Source organism: Populus trichocarpa, chromosome 9 (genome assembly GCF_000002775.5).
Source record: "Populus trichocarpa isolate Nisqually-1 chromosome 9, P.trichocarpa_v4.1, whole genome shotgun sequence".
Taxonomy (NCBI): Eukaryota; Viridiplantae; Streptophyta; class Magnoliopsida; order Malpighiales; family Salicaceae; genus Populus; species Populus trichocarpa.
Genome location: NC_037293.2, coordinates 3,635,871 through 3,654,345, shown reverse-complemented (window position 1 = coordinate 3,654,345; position 18,475 = coordinate 3,635,871). Strand labels below are relative to the sequence as shown.

At 32.9% G+C, this 18,475-nt stretch overlaps 3 protein-coding genes across 7 annotated transcripts; 2 read left to right on the top strand and 1 right to left on the bottom strand.

Moving 5' to 3' along the window:
- The first annotated feature begins 2,730 nt into the window (after positions 1–2,730).
- Positions 2,731–3,611, top strand: LOC7488157 (uncharacterized). Its single transcript, XM_002313427.4, has one exon. The coding sequence runs from the start codon at positions 2,910–2,912 to the stop codon at positions 3,474–3,476; it is 567 nt and encodes a 188-aa protein (XP_002313463.1). The 5' UTR covers positions 2,731–2,909; the 3' UTR covers positions 3,477–3,611.
- Positions 3,612–4,819: 1,208 nt separating this feature from the next.
- LOC7489289 (uncharacterized) lies at positions 4,820–11,667 on the bottom strand. Of its 5 annotated transcripts, XM_024608972.2 has the most exons (14): positions 11,511–11,667; positions 11,246–11,318; positions 10,571–10,800; positions 9,975–10,044; positions 8,674–8,870; positions 8,282–8,357; positions 8,102–8,185; positions 7,945–8,024; positions 7,532–7,658; positions 7,113–7,172; positions 6,963–7,013; positions 6,711–6,869; positions 5,730–5,862; positions 4,820–5,318 (listed from the first exon to the last, which is right to left on the bottom strand). In XM_024608972.2, the coding sequence occupies exons 3-14, from the start codon at positions 10,726–10,728 to the stop codon at positions 5,149–5,151; spliced, it is 1,365 nt and encodes a 454-aa protein (XP_024464740.1). In that variant the 5' UTR covers positions 10,729–10,800; positions 11,246–11,318; positions 11,511–11,667; the 3' UTR covers positions 4,820–5,148. The 5 variants fall into 5 exon arrangements, with proteins under 5 accessions (XP_024464740.1, XP_024464741.1, XP_052311762.1 ...); XM_024608973.2 differs by having other exon boundaries at positions 11,246–11,620; XM_052455802.1 differs by lacking the exon at positions 11,246–11,318 and having other exon boundaries at positions 11,511–11,619.
- A 4,122-nt stretch (positions 11,668–15,789) lies between these two features.
- Positions 15,790–16,583, top strand: LOC7488158 (uncharacterized). Its single transcript, XM_002313428.4, has one exon. The coding sequence runs from the start codon at positions 15,894–15,896 to the stop codon at positions 16,296–16,298; it is 405 nt and encodes a 134-aa protein (XP_002313464.4). The 5' UTR covers positions 15,790–15,893; the 3' UTR covers positions 16,299–16,583.
- The last annotated feature ends 1,892 nt before the right edge of the window (positions 16,584–18,475 follow it).

The window sequence follows — 18,475 nt, the reverse complement described above, 5'->3', positions numbered from 1 at the left end:
ATACAAAAACAAACTATACTAAAACCTTCCACCCGTTCAACTCCCCTAGCTTACAGTTAGAAGGCTATAGAATTCCCTCGCTGATATGGATCCAAAAGGTGGTCTTCTCCCTCCTCATCTTTTTCCCTTTTTCTGTTTCAGTTTCTTTCATTTTGATCTCTTAGACACCACCGCCTCTTGGTGGCGTCTCCATCCCTCTTAATTCCCATTTAGACAAGCAAACACCCAAGCACAAGAACACGGGAAGAAGAAGGCAAGGTCGGGAACAAAACAGCATTGTTTTGTTAAGTATGGATATGCCAGGTCTGATCCATCTGCCCGTGTCATATGTGAATTCACAGACACATGCATCTCGACCATCTGTCCTAGGAAAGAAAACAATTTCCCCATCTAATGTGCAACTCGCTAGCAACTCTAAAAATAAGATTTTTTTTTACGACTATTTAGGTGGTGGTCCAGTGGTAAAAATTTAGGATCAAGATGTTTGCTCTCTCTGTGGTTTCAGGTTCGAGTCTTGTGGTTGGTCATATGATGGCCACTGGAGGCTTACATGGTCGTTAACTTCAGGGCCCGTGGGATTAGTCGAGATACACGCAAGCTGACCCGAACACCCATATTAAACTAAAAAAAATAAAGATTTTTTTTGGTACGCATCTCGTAAATATTGTTTCAATAAGAGAAAGATCCATAGTGTCTCATTTTTTTTCTCTCTCCTACTTATTATTTTGTTTGTGTATTTTTTTTTCTCTATCCAAATTCTTATACGGTGGTTTAAGTTTTATATATTTTTAGATTTAAATAGCTTCATTAATTAAATTTATTTTTATTTAAGGTGGGATAATAATAATAATATTTTGGGTAAAAATTAACTTTTTTTTGCAATTACATTAAGAAATAAGCATTAACTTTAGTTTAAAAAACTGTGCAAAAATAACAGATAAAATGATTATAATAATGAAACTAAAATTAATCAAATATAAGAATTAAAAAATCAAATAAACAAACTAATTTTTTTTTTTTAAAAAAAAAGGCATGTGAGAGAGACTTGCGTATCTCGAGTTGCACGGATAAGACAGGCGCAACCAGTTACACTGTACTGGATTAGAAAAAACTTTTCTCAGTACTTAGTTTCGAAAAAACACTCGAATGCCATGCCACAGCCCCCATGACCTGAGTTCTTTTCTCAAGTTACACGGCTGATGCCACTGCCTGAATCCTAGAGAGAGAGAGAGAGTCACATTACTAAATTAGGCCCTTCCACAGCCCCATGAGTTCAAAAGAATAATAATAATAATATTATTATATATAAAAAAACAGCTGCCCAGCTTCTTCCCTCACTAGAAACAACAATCATGACTACTCAACAATAAGTTTATAGATTTAAAGTACAATTAATCCGGAATGATTCTGGGTTATAATTGAGTCGGCTTAAAAAAATAAGAAGAAGAAAAATTAGAAATGACCTAGTGATCCGATCAAAAATTCGATTGCAACTTATTAATTTTTATTTTTTATTTACTAAAATAATTTCGTTTTAATTTTTTTTAAAAGAATTGACCCTAGCGACCCGGTGACCCGGTCAAAACCTGAAACTTGGGCCTTGAATCGGACTAGGTATAAAAACTATGAATAAATCAATTTAATTTCAACTTAAATATTCTTGGATCTTGTTTTTCATTCTTTTTTTTTTTTTTTTGAGAAGTGTTTGTGTTCTCCTCAGCTCCGGCCTTTTCTTCAGCTTACGGGAATTTAGTTAAAATCATGTTTTATAAGATTATAATTTTTTTAATATTTTCTAATCATTTTAATATGTTGTTTTAAAAAGTATAAAAAATGTCTAAATATAATTTTTTTAAAATACTTTATAAAATAAGCGAATTATTTAGTGGAGTGAGATTAATTTCTATGAATTTGTTTACCTTTTCCCTTTCATCTACATAAAATGAAAAGTTGACGCATAGCAGAGGTGATAGACTCCTTCTGTTGACATGTTCTATCACCTATTCATGATTGATTGACTCGTCATATACTAAAACCTCCATGAATTCACCAAGAAACTTCCTTAAATTCTTTCCTTCCTTCAAATCAAATTCAAATAATTATTTCTCTTTTGTTCGATGCAAAAAAGATGAATGAAATTTGCACCAACTGAAGCTTATTTTGTTGTCCACTGAAAGCTACCAAGTCACCTGCCAAAAAAAGAAGAAGATGTGACCTAAAATTTTCTTACCATCAGGTTAGAAGCTATCCCCCCCCCCCCCCCCTTCCATGTTTAAATAATCAGTAATTTTTTTAATTATCTTTTTAATAGTTATTTGTTATTTGAGATTGCTTTTGAATTGACTAAATAAATTAAATTAAATTGTAATAATTTTTACATTATTTAATTTTAAATTTAGATTAAACAAGAAGTAAAGTTAAGAGCCGATTAAGTTGTTTTTGAACTGTCTAAATCAATTAAATCATCTTCAAAATAACTCTCATATGATATAATTTTAAACTTCAGTTAGACAAGAAATCAGATAAAAAAATTTTAAAGTTAAACCAAATTTAATAAAAATATTAAATATTAAAAAGTTTTACGGAGGGACTGTAGACTAGTCAAAAGAGTAATTAGCATAACGAAAGAATTGTAGTTGTTTGGTGCCATTTCATGTCTTGTGATCAAAATCTAAGAGAGAACAAAAGTTCTAGGAGGAAGGTTGCTCATGATTCAGTTGCGAGAGATGGACAAGTACCAATCCAAAAACAGACATTTCACCTCTTTGATTGTTTACAAAGTAAACCTCTCTATCAGACTTAAATCCTCCTATTTTCTTTCTCTTTTATCTTGATTTTCGTTTCTTGGCACATGCATCAAGCGCTCAAAACTCTTCCCTTCTGCAAGTATTGGTCACAGATTAAGAACAATGGGAAGTGATCGAGGAAATAATATTCCTAGTAAACCCCGCTATGATATTACCATGTCCAGGAGAACAAGAAAGCCGTTGATGAATCTCAAAGAAACCAACCAAAATCCCACAACAGGCGCGCCACGAGAAGGAAATGCTGCTGGAGATGTTGGTCATGATCGAGGAGCAGATAGCGTTCTCACAAAAGAATGCGGTCATGAAGAAGTAGAGAGTCGTAAGAGCAGCTTGAAGCAACTTATAATGAAGAACGCAGGCAACGAAGAAAGTGAAGTAAGCAGGCTGCTGGTGGGGGAAACAAGGGTCGGATCAGATAATGAAAATATTGAGAGCAAATTATTACTAGGAGGCAAGAATTCCCTTGGCCAGCATTTCAAGGGAGAAGAAAAGCAGCAGCTTCAAATAGTAGTAACAAGGAAACAAGTAAAGGAAGGAATGGAAGGATTGAAGCTGAAAGGAATGGTGGGTCGTTATGTCAAGATGGTGAGCCATTTGATCAGGGTCAAGCGTGACACACACATTCATAATGGATCCCGGAAAAAGCCACTTCTCCGGTTGCCCATGTAGGCCAGCCATATATTTCAAGAGGGGGACAGTATATATGTTTTGATTCTACTCATGCATCTGGGTGATTTCTTATTGTTATGCTGTAATTTTTCATCAAGATATTAATAGAAATTACTAGTCCTTTATGCTGCTTAATTTGTGCAATTTAATTTATTATTTGTTTTGATTTTCTTTACGAACAATCGTACATGCATAAAACATGATCTGGGTTGATTCGGGGCTAAACTTGAATCACGGGTTTAGAGAGTTGAATAAAAAAAAATTAAAAATCAAAATAATATTGTTTTGACAAAAAAAAAATAAAAAAAAATTAACGAGTTGATGATCAGGTTTTGACTGGATCAACTAGATTATCAAATCAACCTAATTTTTTTTACTGTGTTAATTATATATTTTTTTCTTCTTGTATTTTTTTTAACCTAGACTAATCCAAAATCCTAGATCCTGGGTTTATACATTGACCAATCCAGGTTTTAAAACAATGCATCCATGTTCATGATGCAAGTTTTTTTTAATCATACTTTTGAATTTTTAATATGCATTTAATTTTTTTAATATAATTTTTCTAGCAAAATCATTAGTGTGATGTAATAAACATAAACTATATAAATGAACCGAATCATTTTTTTCCCAACATGAAAAAATAATGCTAAGGGGATGCTAGCACTTTTAAAGAACTAAGAAAGATCCAAGACCCAGCCTGGTTAATTTAACAATAAGATTAAACAAAAAAAACATTGACAATAAATAAAAATAAGAAAAAAGCAATAATTAACCATTAAAAAAATAAGATATCAACACCATATTCGGGAGAAAATAAAAAAAAAAACTTGTTGGAGATTTATCTTTGCTTAAATGTAGACATTAGTCCTTAATCAGAAACAGTTCACTTTGATAGTTCTAATATCATTACAAAAGACTCCATAACGACACTAAAAAATAACAGTCTTCGTCGCCAAAGCAACAACCCAGAAAATAAATCAAACAAACTGTTGTGAAGTTAGCATTTGATTAATTAATTTAATTTAATTAAAAAGAACTAAATTTAATAAATAAAATAACAAATAAAAAAACTCAAAATAATCTGCATCATTTTTAAAATTAGTAAAATTTTATATAAAAAGCAAGAAAAATAATAATAATAATAATAATGGAAAGATAAAATAAAAAAAAACTAAAAAAAAAAAAACAAGTTCAAACAAATCCTCCTGATTAACATTCCAAACTCATTTCCCGTAAAATCATTCTAACTATTCCTGTCGATTGCTTGCTTAACCAAGTTGTCAGCTACAGCATGCAACGAGTAAGAATGGAACAGAAATTTCAGCTGGAATAGACTCATCAAAATAAATTTCATAATGACTATAATAACTATATTTCCTGAGATTTCATACAAACGTTTCTAAACAACGTGCGAAACAAGGTTAGTATTAAACTATGAAGATCCTATTTAATAAAACACCTTGTGAGCATAAATTAAATATCAATGATCACATCCCTAAAGGGAGTCAAAAACTAAAAAAATCCCCCGACGTGGTCCCAAGTATATCTGCATTCCATCACTTCTAGCTGCATGGGATTGCCTTGGGTCACATTCACATTGGTATTCAAATTGCATCGATGGATTGAGCAAGTTAGGGTTTGTCTATACAGAATTGGATGCTTTTGTAAATCATTCCAACAACGGTTCCATCAAGGATTTTGAATGAGGTGTCTGGAGTTTCATAGTGTATGTAATAGCCATCCCAGTAAGTGAACAAACAGCTGGAAGCAGACCCAAGCCATATCTTGTGACAGAAATATATTCTGTAGAAAGGGTTTCTTGTGATCTCGGTGAGGAGCCTGCATTGAAGTATGTGGATGGTGTTAAGTAGGTAAGCCATGAACAAACCAAAGGGCTCTGTAAGAATGCTTATGAAATGGGACAATATCATGCTCAATTTAAATTTGTGGTTTCATATGGTCTAAATTCATGGTAATAGTAAGAATCATGTAATTGTGATGGTTATTCCAGGGACCACAGTCAACCCTAAAACACCACTGAGGTTTCATATTCTGATGCAGCATCTAGAAACAAATTGTTGAAAAGGTATATCTACCATCTCCCACCATTGAGGTAATACTACTCTTACATAGAAATACAGAGTCTCCCAACTACAGTTGCCAAGCAAACACCACAACCAGCCTTGTTTTTTCTCTACTTTTTGTGTGAATAAAAGATTAGAACAGGCCTTGCAGTTGGTGAAGACTTACTTTGAAAAGACTGAAGCACAAAGACAGCAAGTCCACACGAAACCTTGTCTAGGAAACTCAAAGATCCATAAACAAATGCACAGCCATCTAGATCTGAACCAACTAGAACACTTTGCATGCTTACTCCTGTTATCTGTGATTCATATTTGGATAAAGGAACATGAAAGGAGGGAAAAGATAGAAACAACAACAACAACAACAACAACAAGAGCAATAAATTTAAGTAATTCACAAAATTGAAAGGTGTGAACAACCTTGAATCAATAATTAACAGAAACTAAAATACAAGATTTTAAAAATAGGATAGTGCCATAGCAAGACAAACTAGCCTTGGAATTCCCATATGAAAATCTCAAGGTCCATATATTTCTTTCCCTTTGTGCTGGTGTTCCATATAACAGTACTCCTTTTCTTTTCCACCACCAATCTATAATTTCATTTTTATTACAGTGCGTACAAAGGTAAGACCATGTATAATAAACTAAGATCAAGACTAAAAACCATCAATGACACTTAAATATTGAAAACTTAAAGGGGTGTTTGGGAGTGTGGTAGCGGTTGTTTTTCAAAATGCTTTTCACTAAATGCATCAAAATAATATATATTATTTATTTTTAAAAAAATTTATTTTTGATATCAGCACGTCAAAACGATTCAAAAACAAAAAAAAAAATTTAAGCAAAAAAAAAAGTTGAATTTTGGCCAACCTCTGTTTAGGCTGCAGTCCCAAACAGGACCCTATAGTGTGTGAATTTGGTCAATCTGTCACAGGACTAGGAGAGTTCATCATGCCAACAAAGTTCATATACAAATTTTCTTTTGTATTATTTCCTTAAGAATTCAAGAAACCATTTACACTCATGGGGAATCAGGAGAAAGACTAATAGGACTGTGAAACCAAAGAATAACTAAGAGTGGAGATTTAACCACACAATTCCACCACATAAACTAAAGTCTAAAGTGCAGAATACTATGCCATACCGTCATTAGAGTATTCGCTACGCCAATAAATACTGATATGACATACATGAAAGCACTCAAGCTTCGAGGCAAAAAGAGGATGCTTGCGCCACAGAATACCCAGAGAACTCCACCAGCACAATAGTAGGCTTTCAGGCGTTGTCCAGTCCAATACATTTCCTAGAATATGGATATATGAAGCCTAATTATCAATGAAAGGGAAGAACATGCAGAGATCATGTAATGATTTCAAATAAGGTGTACGAGGACCACCTGCATAATGATAGATACAATGAAGCTGCTGATATAGATGATTGCAGGAACCTACTTCCAACAATCAGACATGTTATCAGTTTATTCATTTTCCAAAGACAATACACATAAAACTGATAAAATTGATGCTGACAATGTCTGGGAACATACCAAAGCTTTAGCTGATTTTGCCATCCGCATATCCTCAATAACATAGAATGCAAGATATGCCTGGAGAAAACAAAGCCATCTGGGTGTAAAAATTACTTACAATGAATGATATTTTCTTTCAAAATGACAGATAGCTTGCATACACATAGTAATGCAGTGGAGTGCTTGTAAAATATTAAAAAGAAAAAAAAAGGAAAGCCAATTTCTAGCAAAATTTTTCTCATGCTGTTTAGGGACTTCAAAGGACAATTCTTCCAGGAAAATGATTGACACAGAGAAATTTGTCCTTTAAAACAGAATAAGTCCATGGGGACCTTTGGCTCCCCGCATATATCTAGTGTATCATATATTCAACAAAATAAGTAACTTGAGATTAAATGAAATAAGTGCCAAGCAAGACAAAGGAAAAGTGTTCTGACCTGTGAAACATTTTGTGCAAGTCTGGTAAGCATATAGACAAGACCAACTTGATAGTATAAAACTTTCTTGAACCAGTAAGCCCATGATATCCTTGCATAACTAGTTCCATGTACACGTATCTTTAATCTGCATTAAAAGGCTAATTATATTACTATAACCAACTAGCATTAAAAGCAATCACTTTGTGTACAAATTCAAATAACAAAGTGGCATATGTTTTATGAGATAAATGGAAAGGGCTGGACATGATTATTCAGACTGCACCTTGACAAGTAGAAGAATATATTCATCTAAAAGTAATCAGTACTCGTCATCACAGTTATTCATCACAATTCTGGTACTCTAGGCAACATAACCAATTACCAAAACACCATCCAAGTAATGCAAAAAAGGTGAGGACATAAAGCAGTACCTTGGCTCTTTAGTCCCAAGATGAAATATTCCCACAAAGCAGCATCCTATAAAAATTGAAGTGTATGCAATCCAATGGTACTGCTCATTGAGGCAGATGTAAAGACATGACCCAAAGTAAGTTCTTCGAAGAAAATCAACACAGAGCAAGCTCATACCTGATTTTCAATATCAGAATGTGTTGTTGCTTTAGTGGTACTGAATACTACTAATGCAACAGCATAAAGACTGAGGTTCGCAACCTATACAACATTTGGAGATTAAAACAAAACAAGAAAATATGCATTGATAAGTACTAAAAGAAATAAAGCACTAATCCAAAAGTCAGAGAAGTTAACCATGGTAAAAGCATTCCGACAGCTTGTCATCACCACCCTGCTTGTTGAATTCAGTGAGATGCAATTCACCATGGACCTTAACAAAAAGAAAAATTGAAGTTGAAAGTGCAAATGCTGCAACTTTCTAAAAGATGCAATTAGAACATACTGTAACTCTTCCATGGAGTTTAAGAGATATATGACCAAAGTAAAATGGAGTTTTGGTGATAATTTTTCTTCTTTGTTTATGTCTAAACAAAACAATTGGATACTGCTCCGGCTTTTCTATCAAGCAGTGGAAAGATTAAGGAAATTTAAAAATTATTGATGTATGTAGAAAACCAAATTGTCCCTCATGTTTGAAGAATTAAGAATAGTGAATGCAAGCATAACTAAACTATGGAGATCATTACATGTGTGACACTTGGGTGGCAGCCCAACCCACATTGAAGATTGCAGCAGACGTGCTGTATGAAATAGTTTCTATTATTGGTGACGAGGAAGCCAAGATTTTGCATGGCAAGCAACCACCAAAAACTGAAGAAAATGAAATGGCAGCCAAGATAGATCCTGCACCATGCCATATTTTGAAATGTCCAAACCTGTCAATCTATCACACAAACAGTTAAAAAAAAAAAAATTACTCCTAGAAAGAAAGACCAAGAATTATCCAAAAAATAAAATCACATAAAATCATTCAACAATTTAGAATCTCAAATATGTCAATGACGAGGAAACAAAAATTTCAGATATATTGCATTCATCTGTCAAATTCTGATATCATCTTTCAATTCCAAATACAAAGCATAGGCATCCATGTTTTAGGCATTGCTCCATAATATTATTACAACTTGTTAAAAATGAATAAGCAGAAGAATTAAAGGTGAAATTTGAAATAAAGTAAAAATTGTAAATTTCCCTGTTTTTGTCACCATATGGTCAGTTTTTTAATCCTTGACACAAATTTAATAACAGCCATAGACCATTGGCTAATTTCTGCTGAACTAACCTATATCAAATAAAGAGTTCTATCAATGCAGAAGTGTTAAAATAATCATAGATACAAACAACAGTTCAAGAAGCTCCTTTTCTCTCCTGTTTTATTCTCCACTTGTATTTGGAAGCCAAAGCACAGTCGTGAATATAGACCAAACCAAATTACAGTTGATAATTGCATAAGAGAATCAATAAAACAACAAGCAAAGCATAAAGTTCATTGAATATGTATATTAGGGCAAACTAAAAGGCAAAGTCAATGAAGCCTGTTCTGAATCCTTAATCATTTATATTTGCCTTTCCAAACCAAGGTACTTATTAGGTAAACAGTTAAATATTAAATATAAACCCCTCAAGATCTGCAGAAAGACTGAACCTTTTAGCCCCCAAAAGCCTCATCGCATATATTTTTCTATTACGGGTTTCACCATATCCTTTCAAAAGTTGTGTTGCATAATTTAAAAAATCTGATGTACAACATCTCACTGTTATAAATCATTAGTGAAATTAAGTATTATCTATCCGGCTGGCTGTGTTTTTGGTTTCTTCAGGCACAAATCATTGGACATACAAAAACTAAGGTGGATCTATATTTTTCTGAGACATTTTTTCAAAAACAATCATAGACCACATATATAATATCAATTCCTTGAGACGAGCAAATCGAGAAATTACAATAAAAAAATGAGGTGCTGCAATATAATTAGTTTAAAGGTACCAGTTCTCCAGCAAATACAGTAGCAAATCCATCAGCTATCTGACCTGCTAGCATAACTATAGCAGCATCCCTGCAAAATAAGCAATTTAAATCACGAACTACAACAAGGATGTACTTACAGCAACAGAAACATGTCTGTCATTATAGCTTCTTTATTGCTTGGTTTTCAGTAATTATACCAATAAGAAACAGTTTTGATAACATGATTATCTCACCTGGGTCTTTTGCCTCTTTATTTCCAGGAAATGTATCATGCAGATTAGGTACCTTCTGATTTCTCATCTCATGAGAGTTTCCACTTTTTCAAGAAATATATAAAACTTACACACTCAAATTCATCAAACATTTTGATTTTGTTATGATAGAGAGGGGGAGAAATTGTTAAGTCATCATTACATCCTTTTTAATAACTGCTAAATCCAATGATGCACGGGATAAACCATAAGTGCTTCTCATGTATGTTTCTTATCAGGCAAATAAAAAAAGAAAGGTGAAAAGTCGCAGGCATACACAGATATGCACAAAATCGCAGCTAGATATCAGATATAAAATATAGCACCAAGGTAGTATTACTACAAAAACTTGTGACCAGTTACCTAGGGGACAGTCCAATTTCTGTCAAGAACAATAAAAGATAAGTAAACCAACAGGCGGCCGTGATGTCGTTTAGCATATGACCGACACCATAATAGAAAACAGAGCTTCTTCCAACAGGCTTTGGGCATGAATCATCATCTTCAACATCATTAACCATTATGCTTTACAGGGTTGGATTCTGTACCTCTTTGAAACTCTCCAAGAAGTGCAGTTCCTGGACTGTGGGAACCTGCAAAGAAGAGAAAGATATCAAGTCCACTAATTTAACAATTTCCAAAGGCAAAATCTTTCTAACATAAGGAATAGCAAGTACAGAGAATTCAACTCAAGCATCTATCACAAAGTAACGGGTATCATTTCTGTTAAAATAATCACCTTCTTCAATTTTAAAATAGATGAGAGCAACCCAACCAATTTGGACAAAGAAGGATTGAATCATTGTGAAAATGAAGAGGTTAAATCTATCAAATTAGAAAGAATATATCAAGTTGGTAAGTAGTTGATATTCAGTTGTCCATCATCAATCATCTGGGTAATGGAATTTAGCCATAAAATTTGTATGCACTGTACACATATCACCACACCACACCACACCACACTACACTTATGAAGCATGATAAATAAAAATAAATAGAGAAAGTCAACAAGAAAGAAAGAAAGGGAGAGTGAAGAACCCGAGGGAGAAGACGAAGGGCAGCAACGAGATCCTCCAAATTCACTCTCTGTATTTCCTTCTTCGGTCAATTTCTATAGGATAGGATTGGATTTGGATTAGGACTTCATGTAATTCATTAATTGTTAAATAATTAATACATACAATAGCAATAGGGGGATTGCATTTGAATCAGTGGAGGAGTGGAGAGCGAATGAAGGGAAACGCGGTTTATTTTTGCTGAAAAAATATTATAATAATGCAAGGAAATCCCCTCTATAACCGACCTCTGGCAAGCCTTGCTGGTCCAGAAGACCATATTACCCCTGTTCCATTGGAGATGCTTTGAGAAGGAATCAAAGAATGATAAAACCGAGGGAGAGATGGAGGAGGCTGCCTTCCTTGAATGAATGAATTAATTGAATCCCCTCATTAAGCAGCCACGTCATCCATCTCATCAGTCTACTATCGGATTTTTTATTTGAAAATAAGATAGTCTGCTAAATGTCTTGTTACAGTAATTATTTGAAAAATATTTTAAAACAAGTTGATTTTGTAAATTAATTTATCTAAATAAAAGCTAACACAAATTACAAATTTCAATAGTGAAGAAATAAAATTCAAGATAAAATAGTTAAGAAATAAAATAATATGGTTAAAGAAAAAATTTAAATTTTAAATTTTTTTTTAAAAAATTGAGTCACTAGAAACATATAAGTACTCCATTTTATACATATATCGGTATTGCTAGAAATATTTTGACGAGACAATTCTAACTAGATCTTGAAAAAACACCAAATATGGTTGTTATTAACCCCAAACAAAATTTCTAACAAATTACATCAATGTTTGGTAGTCTTTTAATGTGTGATTAGAATTATTTTGTTGAGATCTTTTTAACGATATTGAGAGTGTATAAAACGAATCTCTAGTGTGTTCCTAGTAACTTGTTTTTTTTTTTTATCATTGGATCTTTAATCTTATTTCTTAGCCATTGAATCTTCATAAAATTATAGGATAATTTTTTATACATGTTAATTAAATAGAAAGAGAGAGACATAATTTTTAAAATAACCAGCGATTTTGTTCAATCATCATTCTTATGTTTAAACTATATTATTCTTCAAATAATTTTTTAATATCTGTTATTTTCTCAGAACTTTTATTAAAATGGGTTAGAATTTTAAAATACCATCTACTATCTACTGCTTTGCCATTCCCAATGCGTACAAGAAGAGGCAATCAATGTAAAGGAGGAGTTTTGTGGGGAAGAGCATGTTGTGGTGGGGCCTGCAACGGTCCAAGATTAATTGAGAATTGAAACAGAAAGTGGACTGCAAAGTTGTTCAGTTCACCACGCAGCCATTGACAAAAGAACAAAAATGCTATGTGCCCTCTAATTTTTATTGAAGGTAGGCAAATTAACTGAATTATTCAAGATATTAGTGAAAATCGAATTAAAAATAATATAATTTAAAAAATAGTAATCTTTGTTAGAAAATAAAAAAAATAGTGTGGTTACAATTTAAAAAAAATAAATTGAATTTTTTTATTCAAATTCATTTTCACATGCGGTTATCTTTAATTTTTAAGATTATGTTTGTTTTTACGGATAAAAAATGTTTTTGTAAAAAAATAATTTTTTATTTTAAATTATTATTTTTTATTTTTTAAAATTATTTTAATGTGTTAATATTAAAAATAAATAAAAAAATATTATATTAATATATTTTTAAATAAAAAATATTTTAAAAAATATTTATCGTAAAAATACAAATACAAATATAAATATAAATATAAATATACCCTTTGTTTATGCATGATTGACCGACATCCAGGTGCCATTGGCCTTCATTTAAGGTCGTGGCTTGTGGCTTGTGCTGCATGTTTTGATGACACCATGCATACATACATGAACATGGATTTGGATAGGAAAATTAGGGTTTGGAATTTTGATAGCACATGGTCAGCCCGTTGGATTTTTGAAAGGTCTCTGTACTTCGAGCCCATTGGATTAGCAACTCTGATCTTTTTAGCCCATAAGCAACATCTTCTATTTTGTTGGCCCACTAGTATAGCAACACGTCCTGTAAAGTCACTCCTTAGTTACTGACTAGACTAGTGGCACGTTATACGCCGCACGTAATACGTCGTCGCAGGTGAGATTAATGTTTTTCTAAGTTGAAAAGAAATTGAAAATCAGATGATTGACTTATTAATATTTTTACACTAGTCTTTATGAATAGTTTGACTCAAATAAATTACAAAGTTTTGGTGTTTAAAATTTGAATTTATATATATATATATATATATATATATATATAAATATTATCTGTGAATAGATCCGAAACAATACACGAGTAATTTAATATATATCATTTTAAATTTAGAGGTGTGTAGTTCAAATAGTTAAGTTCTGAGTTTATTCTTTAAAGATCACTAATTTAAGTTCCACAAATCTTAGAGTCCTTAGAGGTTTATATGATTGTTAATTTCAGGGTCCGTGAAATTAATCAATGTGTGCACAAATTAACCCAAACACCTACATTAATCAATGTGCGCACAAATTAACCCAAACACCTACATTAATTAAATATATATATATCATTAAAAAAAACCTCAATGTCATAGGATACTTAACCCTTAAGGTCTAAGAAAACAAAAGTATGTTGAGTCTTTTTTACTTTAGGTGAGTGGCAGTTTCATCAGCACGGTGGATTGGATCTAGCTAAGCTTGATTCCCTATTATATTAATAAATCTGTGTTGCCAGTGGAGCAGGCAACGTTCAAAATAGAAGAAAGCAGCAGCAGCAGCATCCAAGGCAATCTACAGCCTCCTTTATTGGTGGGGCTCAGCCTCAAAAGATGACAGAAAACTCTCCATCCGAAGCTGATTGTGCTGAGGACCTTACAGAGATCGCACCGGTAACCCACTTTCTCTGGAGCAACCTTAAACTATTGCCCAAAAGAGCCTCCCTAATTATTCAGGATCCATAATAGAATTCTCAAAAAAAAAAAAAAAAAAAAAAACAGTCCCTCGAGCTAGCACTTATAAAAAAGAAATGGTTACTGTCATCTGGAGCCGGGCCAGCTGGCTCGTGTAATAGGTCAAGGTCTTGAGAGTTTTAATGCTCTTCGTTGCGCAAAAAACAACATTGGGGGTTAGCTTAATGTTAGCAAATCCAAAATTATTAGTCTTAACCTTTCATAAACATAAAGTAATTCCATTACATTTGCGTTTTAGTATTTGAAAAAAGAAAGAGAAATTCGTTGAAAAAAATAACAAAAGAGAAAGCTCTCGGATATATAAATTATAGACATCGATAACAACTGTTATAAATATATGTTTTTGAATTATTTAAAAAAAAATTAATCAAGATAATTTTTACTTTGAGTGATGTCTGTAAGACAGTGATATTTGATAAGATTAATTGATGTTCTATATTTTTATTTTTGAGTTATTTTTTAATTAAAATATGTTTTATGGTTTCAAAATTAGATTTAAAGACCTATATGATAGTTTTTTTTAGTAAACAAATGTTGGAATTTGGGTTTTCAAATAATATTATAGTTTTGTTATGATGATATTAACAAATTTTTTTTATATATAATTATATATCAACCTAATATGTTTTTTTTTAAATCTCCTCATGAATACTTAATGCAAGCAAAATATATATTTTATTGCAAATATTTTATATGATTTTTCTTGGATTTTTTATTTTTGATATTTCATGTAAAACTTATTGATTTATATTTTTTTTATTGAAACTTGCTTTTAAGATTAGATAAATTTTAATTTAAAAATAATACTCTTGATAAAAAGAGACATGTTTGTTTTTTGTGAATAAGAAAATACAAGTTTTGATTAGAGAGATACATTTTTTACTTCTAATTTGTTTTGCTAATTTATAATTTAATTGCTTTCATTTTCTTATTCAATAAACAATACTACCAATTAAAAAAAATGCATAACAAGACAGAATCTCTTGACATTTTTTTTTTGTAGAATTTAAATCATTTTGTTTCTTATGAATATACATTTTTATCACTACATAATTAAATAAAAAATAAAAAGTTACCCATGTCACTAGATTAAATATTTACTTTTCTTTTTAATTCTTAATTATCATTAACAATTCTTTATATTATTTATCAACTTATATATTTTTCAATTTATTTTATAAAACATAATCACCATCTTCTTAATTTTTCTTTTACAAATCCTACCCCTAGCGTGGCGCGAGCAGATCTGACTATTTACTGTGTATCAATAATGATTTTCCCCCCCTCTTTTGAAAAGGTCAAAAAATAACAGTAAATCCAAAAATAGATAGAATCCAAGGAGCTTGAAAAACTGATCCATACAGGATAAATCTAATCTATCCAGTGGTCGGTGATACGTGGCATTTCCTCATTAGCCACTTTTTTATAGCATAAATCTTGTCCATGTAAAATTTCCACCGTCCGGGGGATTTAATAATTTATTTTTCAAGTAAAGTTCTCATTTTTCCTACGTTATGCAACGAAAAAACACATTAATTACACATCCTCCACGCCTCTATATAAACCCTCTCTGCATCTTCCTCGCTTCACAACACACCAAGCTTAATTACTTTTATTGCTACTTTTTTGGGTAAAAATCAGAAATATTATTCAAGAAAAAAGAAATGGGCAATAGTTACTCATATTCATCATCATCATCATCATCATCTTACAGCTCTCAGCCTCCATTACCAGTACACCTCTGCTTCTTCCTGCTTATACTGCTAATGTTCGTTGGTCTATCATGGTACATCAACTACGAGCCAGTGCTAGAGAGCATGCTCGATCAAGTGAAGCTGTTCCTCTCGGCGTCTCCCTTGCTGCTTTTGCTGCTTGTTCATTTGCTTTCCAATGATGATCATCGATATGGCAGGAAGCTTTCCCATTACATTCCTTTGCCGGAGAAGGACTCTCTTCATAGGGCTGGAGGAACTCCTTGGGGTGTTGGGTTTCTGCTTGTTTTTCTCTTTTTCTTGATCTCTTACCACTCCTATTTCCAAGAACGTTGGTTTCCTCTCTTGAGCAGGTAATACATACCACAGAACGCATTCAGCCAGCAAGTATATATATCCTCATGGAATATGAATATTTGTTAGCTATAGCAGTGCATGAACCAAATGTACTCCTGTCTTTTCAATATATATATGTATTTTTTTTCTTTTTTTTAGTAGGACTGTGTTAATGGAAGTGTAATGATGGTGCGGCAACGGGTATCACTTTTCCCTTTTGTTTTTGCTACAAGGAAAGATACAAGGAAGAGTACTTCTGTAATCCAACAATAGGAATGTATGCCTTTGCATAAAGCATTTTGCTTTGATTTGTTTTGGATCCTAGAATGTCTCGTGACTTGATATATATACCTTTGCATAAAGCATTTTTCTAGTTTGTGAGAGCCTTTCTCTTACATCGAGCATACTAGGATTTAGTCCCTCAACTATTCCTCAACCAGGTCTTCCGTTTAAAATCTTCCCATTTTTTCGTAGAAACATAAAATTTCTTCAGAAAAAGGTCTTTCTGCGTAATACATTCTTTCAATTTAGAAGGGGGGCTAGATTGAGGAAGTTCTGCTACTTTGGGAGCCAAATTCAAAGAATTGATAGCTTGGGAATCCAGTTGAGAAATGATAAATACCCGGGGATTTAATTATATGAGGTTCCCCCATTTCCATTTCTAATCATTTCTCCTAAAACAAATTAGCTTTATGGATAAATTTATTTTTAACGGGTCTAAAAAACTCTTATAACCATCATCTCTTGGGCACGCCTAAAAAAATGAGCATGTTCTGAGGGGGGTCTTGACATTGTGCCAAACTTCAGGCACGCTAGGTATGGTGTTAGCCAAAACTAGATGCAATTAAGTTTGGCGGTGTGCTTAGCCTCGGGAACACTGGGTCTGACGCTAGCCAAACCCAGTCACGATTGGGCTTGGCGGCGGTGTGCCAAACCCCGGCACGCTAGGTCTAGCGCTAGCTAGACCAATACGCGATTGGGCTTGGCACTTTGCCATGCCCCAACACGCCGGGTGCCAGACCCCGACACAATTGGCAGTCAGCCAAGTCCAAGAGAACACGGGTCTGACAAACATGCCAGACTTAAGATACTTGGACCTGACAATTAGTCAAGTCCAAGGTAACGACCATCCTTCCTTGTGCACGCTGAAGGTAACGACCATCCTCCTTTGAGCATGCCTTAGAGAATGAGGTAATGTGAGTCTGACAAACATGTTAGACCCAAAGTACTTGGACTTTACAATTAACCAAGTCCAAGGTAACGCATATCTGATAAACATGTCAGACCCAATGTACTTGAAAATTAGCAAAGTTTAAGATAACGATCATCCTCCCTTAAGCATTTCCAAGGGAATGACCATCCTCCCTTGGTGCGCCTAAGGAAACGACCAACCTCTCTTGAGTCTAACCTCATGGAAGAACTCAGCCTCCATGGGTTTAGCTACATTTAAAGTCTTGAACCCTAATCTTTTTATACATTTTAGGAGTATAAAAGTCCTCTAAGGACCCACCATATTCCCATCAAATATTAATATAGATGTAAGAGATATTTATCCCTCATTAAATAGTATTAAGGTAAGATTACATTTTAGACCCTTCTCTTCACAAAAAAAAAGACTCGTGAGCTATAAATACACTATGAGACCTTTAAAATAAGGGTTCACAATCTTCATTCTCTACTACATATATATTTTCAGATCATTTCTCTCTAGCATATTATTGTATTTTTTCTTTGTAAAAAGATACTTATTTATGTATTAGAGAGTCCCCACTTTCACCAAAAGAAATCTTTTGCAGGTACTTGCTGCAAGCTATCTTTGTTTACAAAGCACCAAATACAAGTTATCAACTACCTTGACTAGAATGAATGAATGAAATTGGTAAAACTAATTGATTATCCAATCATCCAACTTAGGAGTTATATTCTAGACTATTTAGATTTTAGAAACTTCATCCCTTGTTATAGCTAGGTATGAGCTATGACTTAAGATGCAATACGGGGGATTGCGTCTTCGATATTTCAAATTGGTACACATCACTTTTCACAGTAACACATATAGTAATAAAATTTCAAATATTAGGTTTTGAAAATCCAGAAGTATTAGGTAGGAATATGTCACAATTATTAGGTAAGTTCACGTAAAGATAAGAATTCAAGGTAAATGCGTGCAAAACTTCATTTATTTAGGCTTTTGCCTA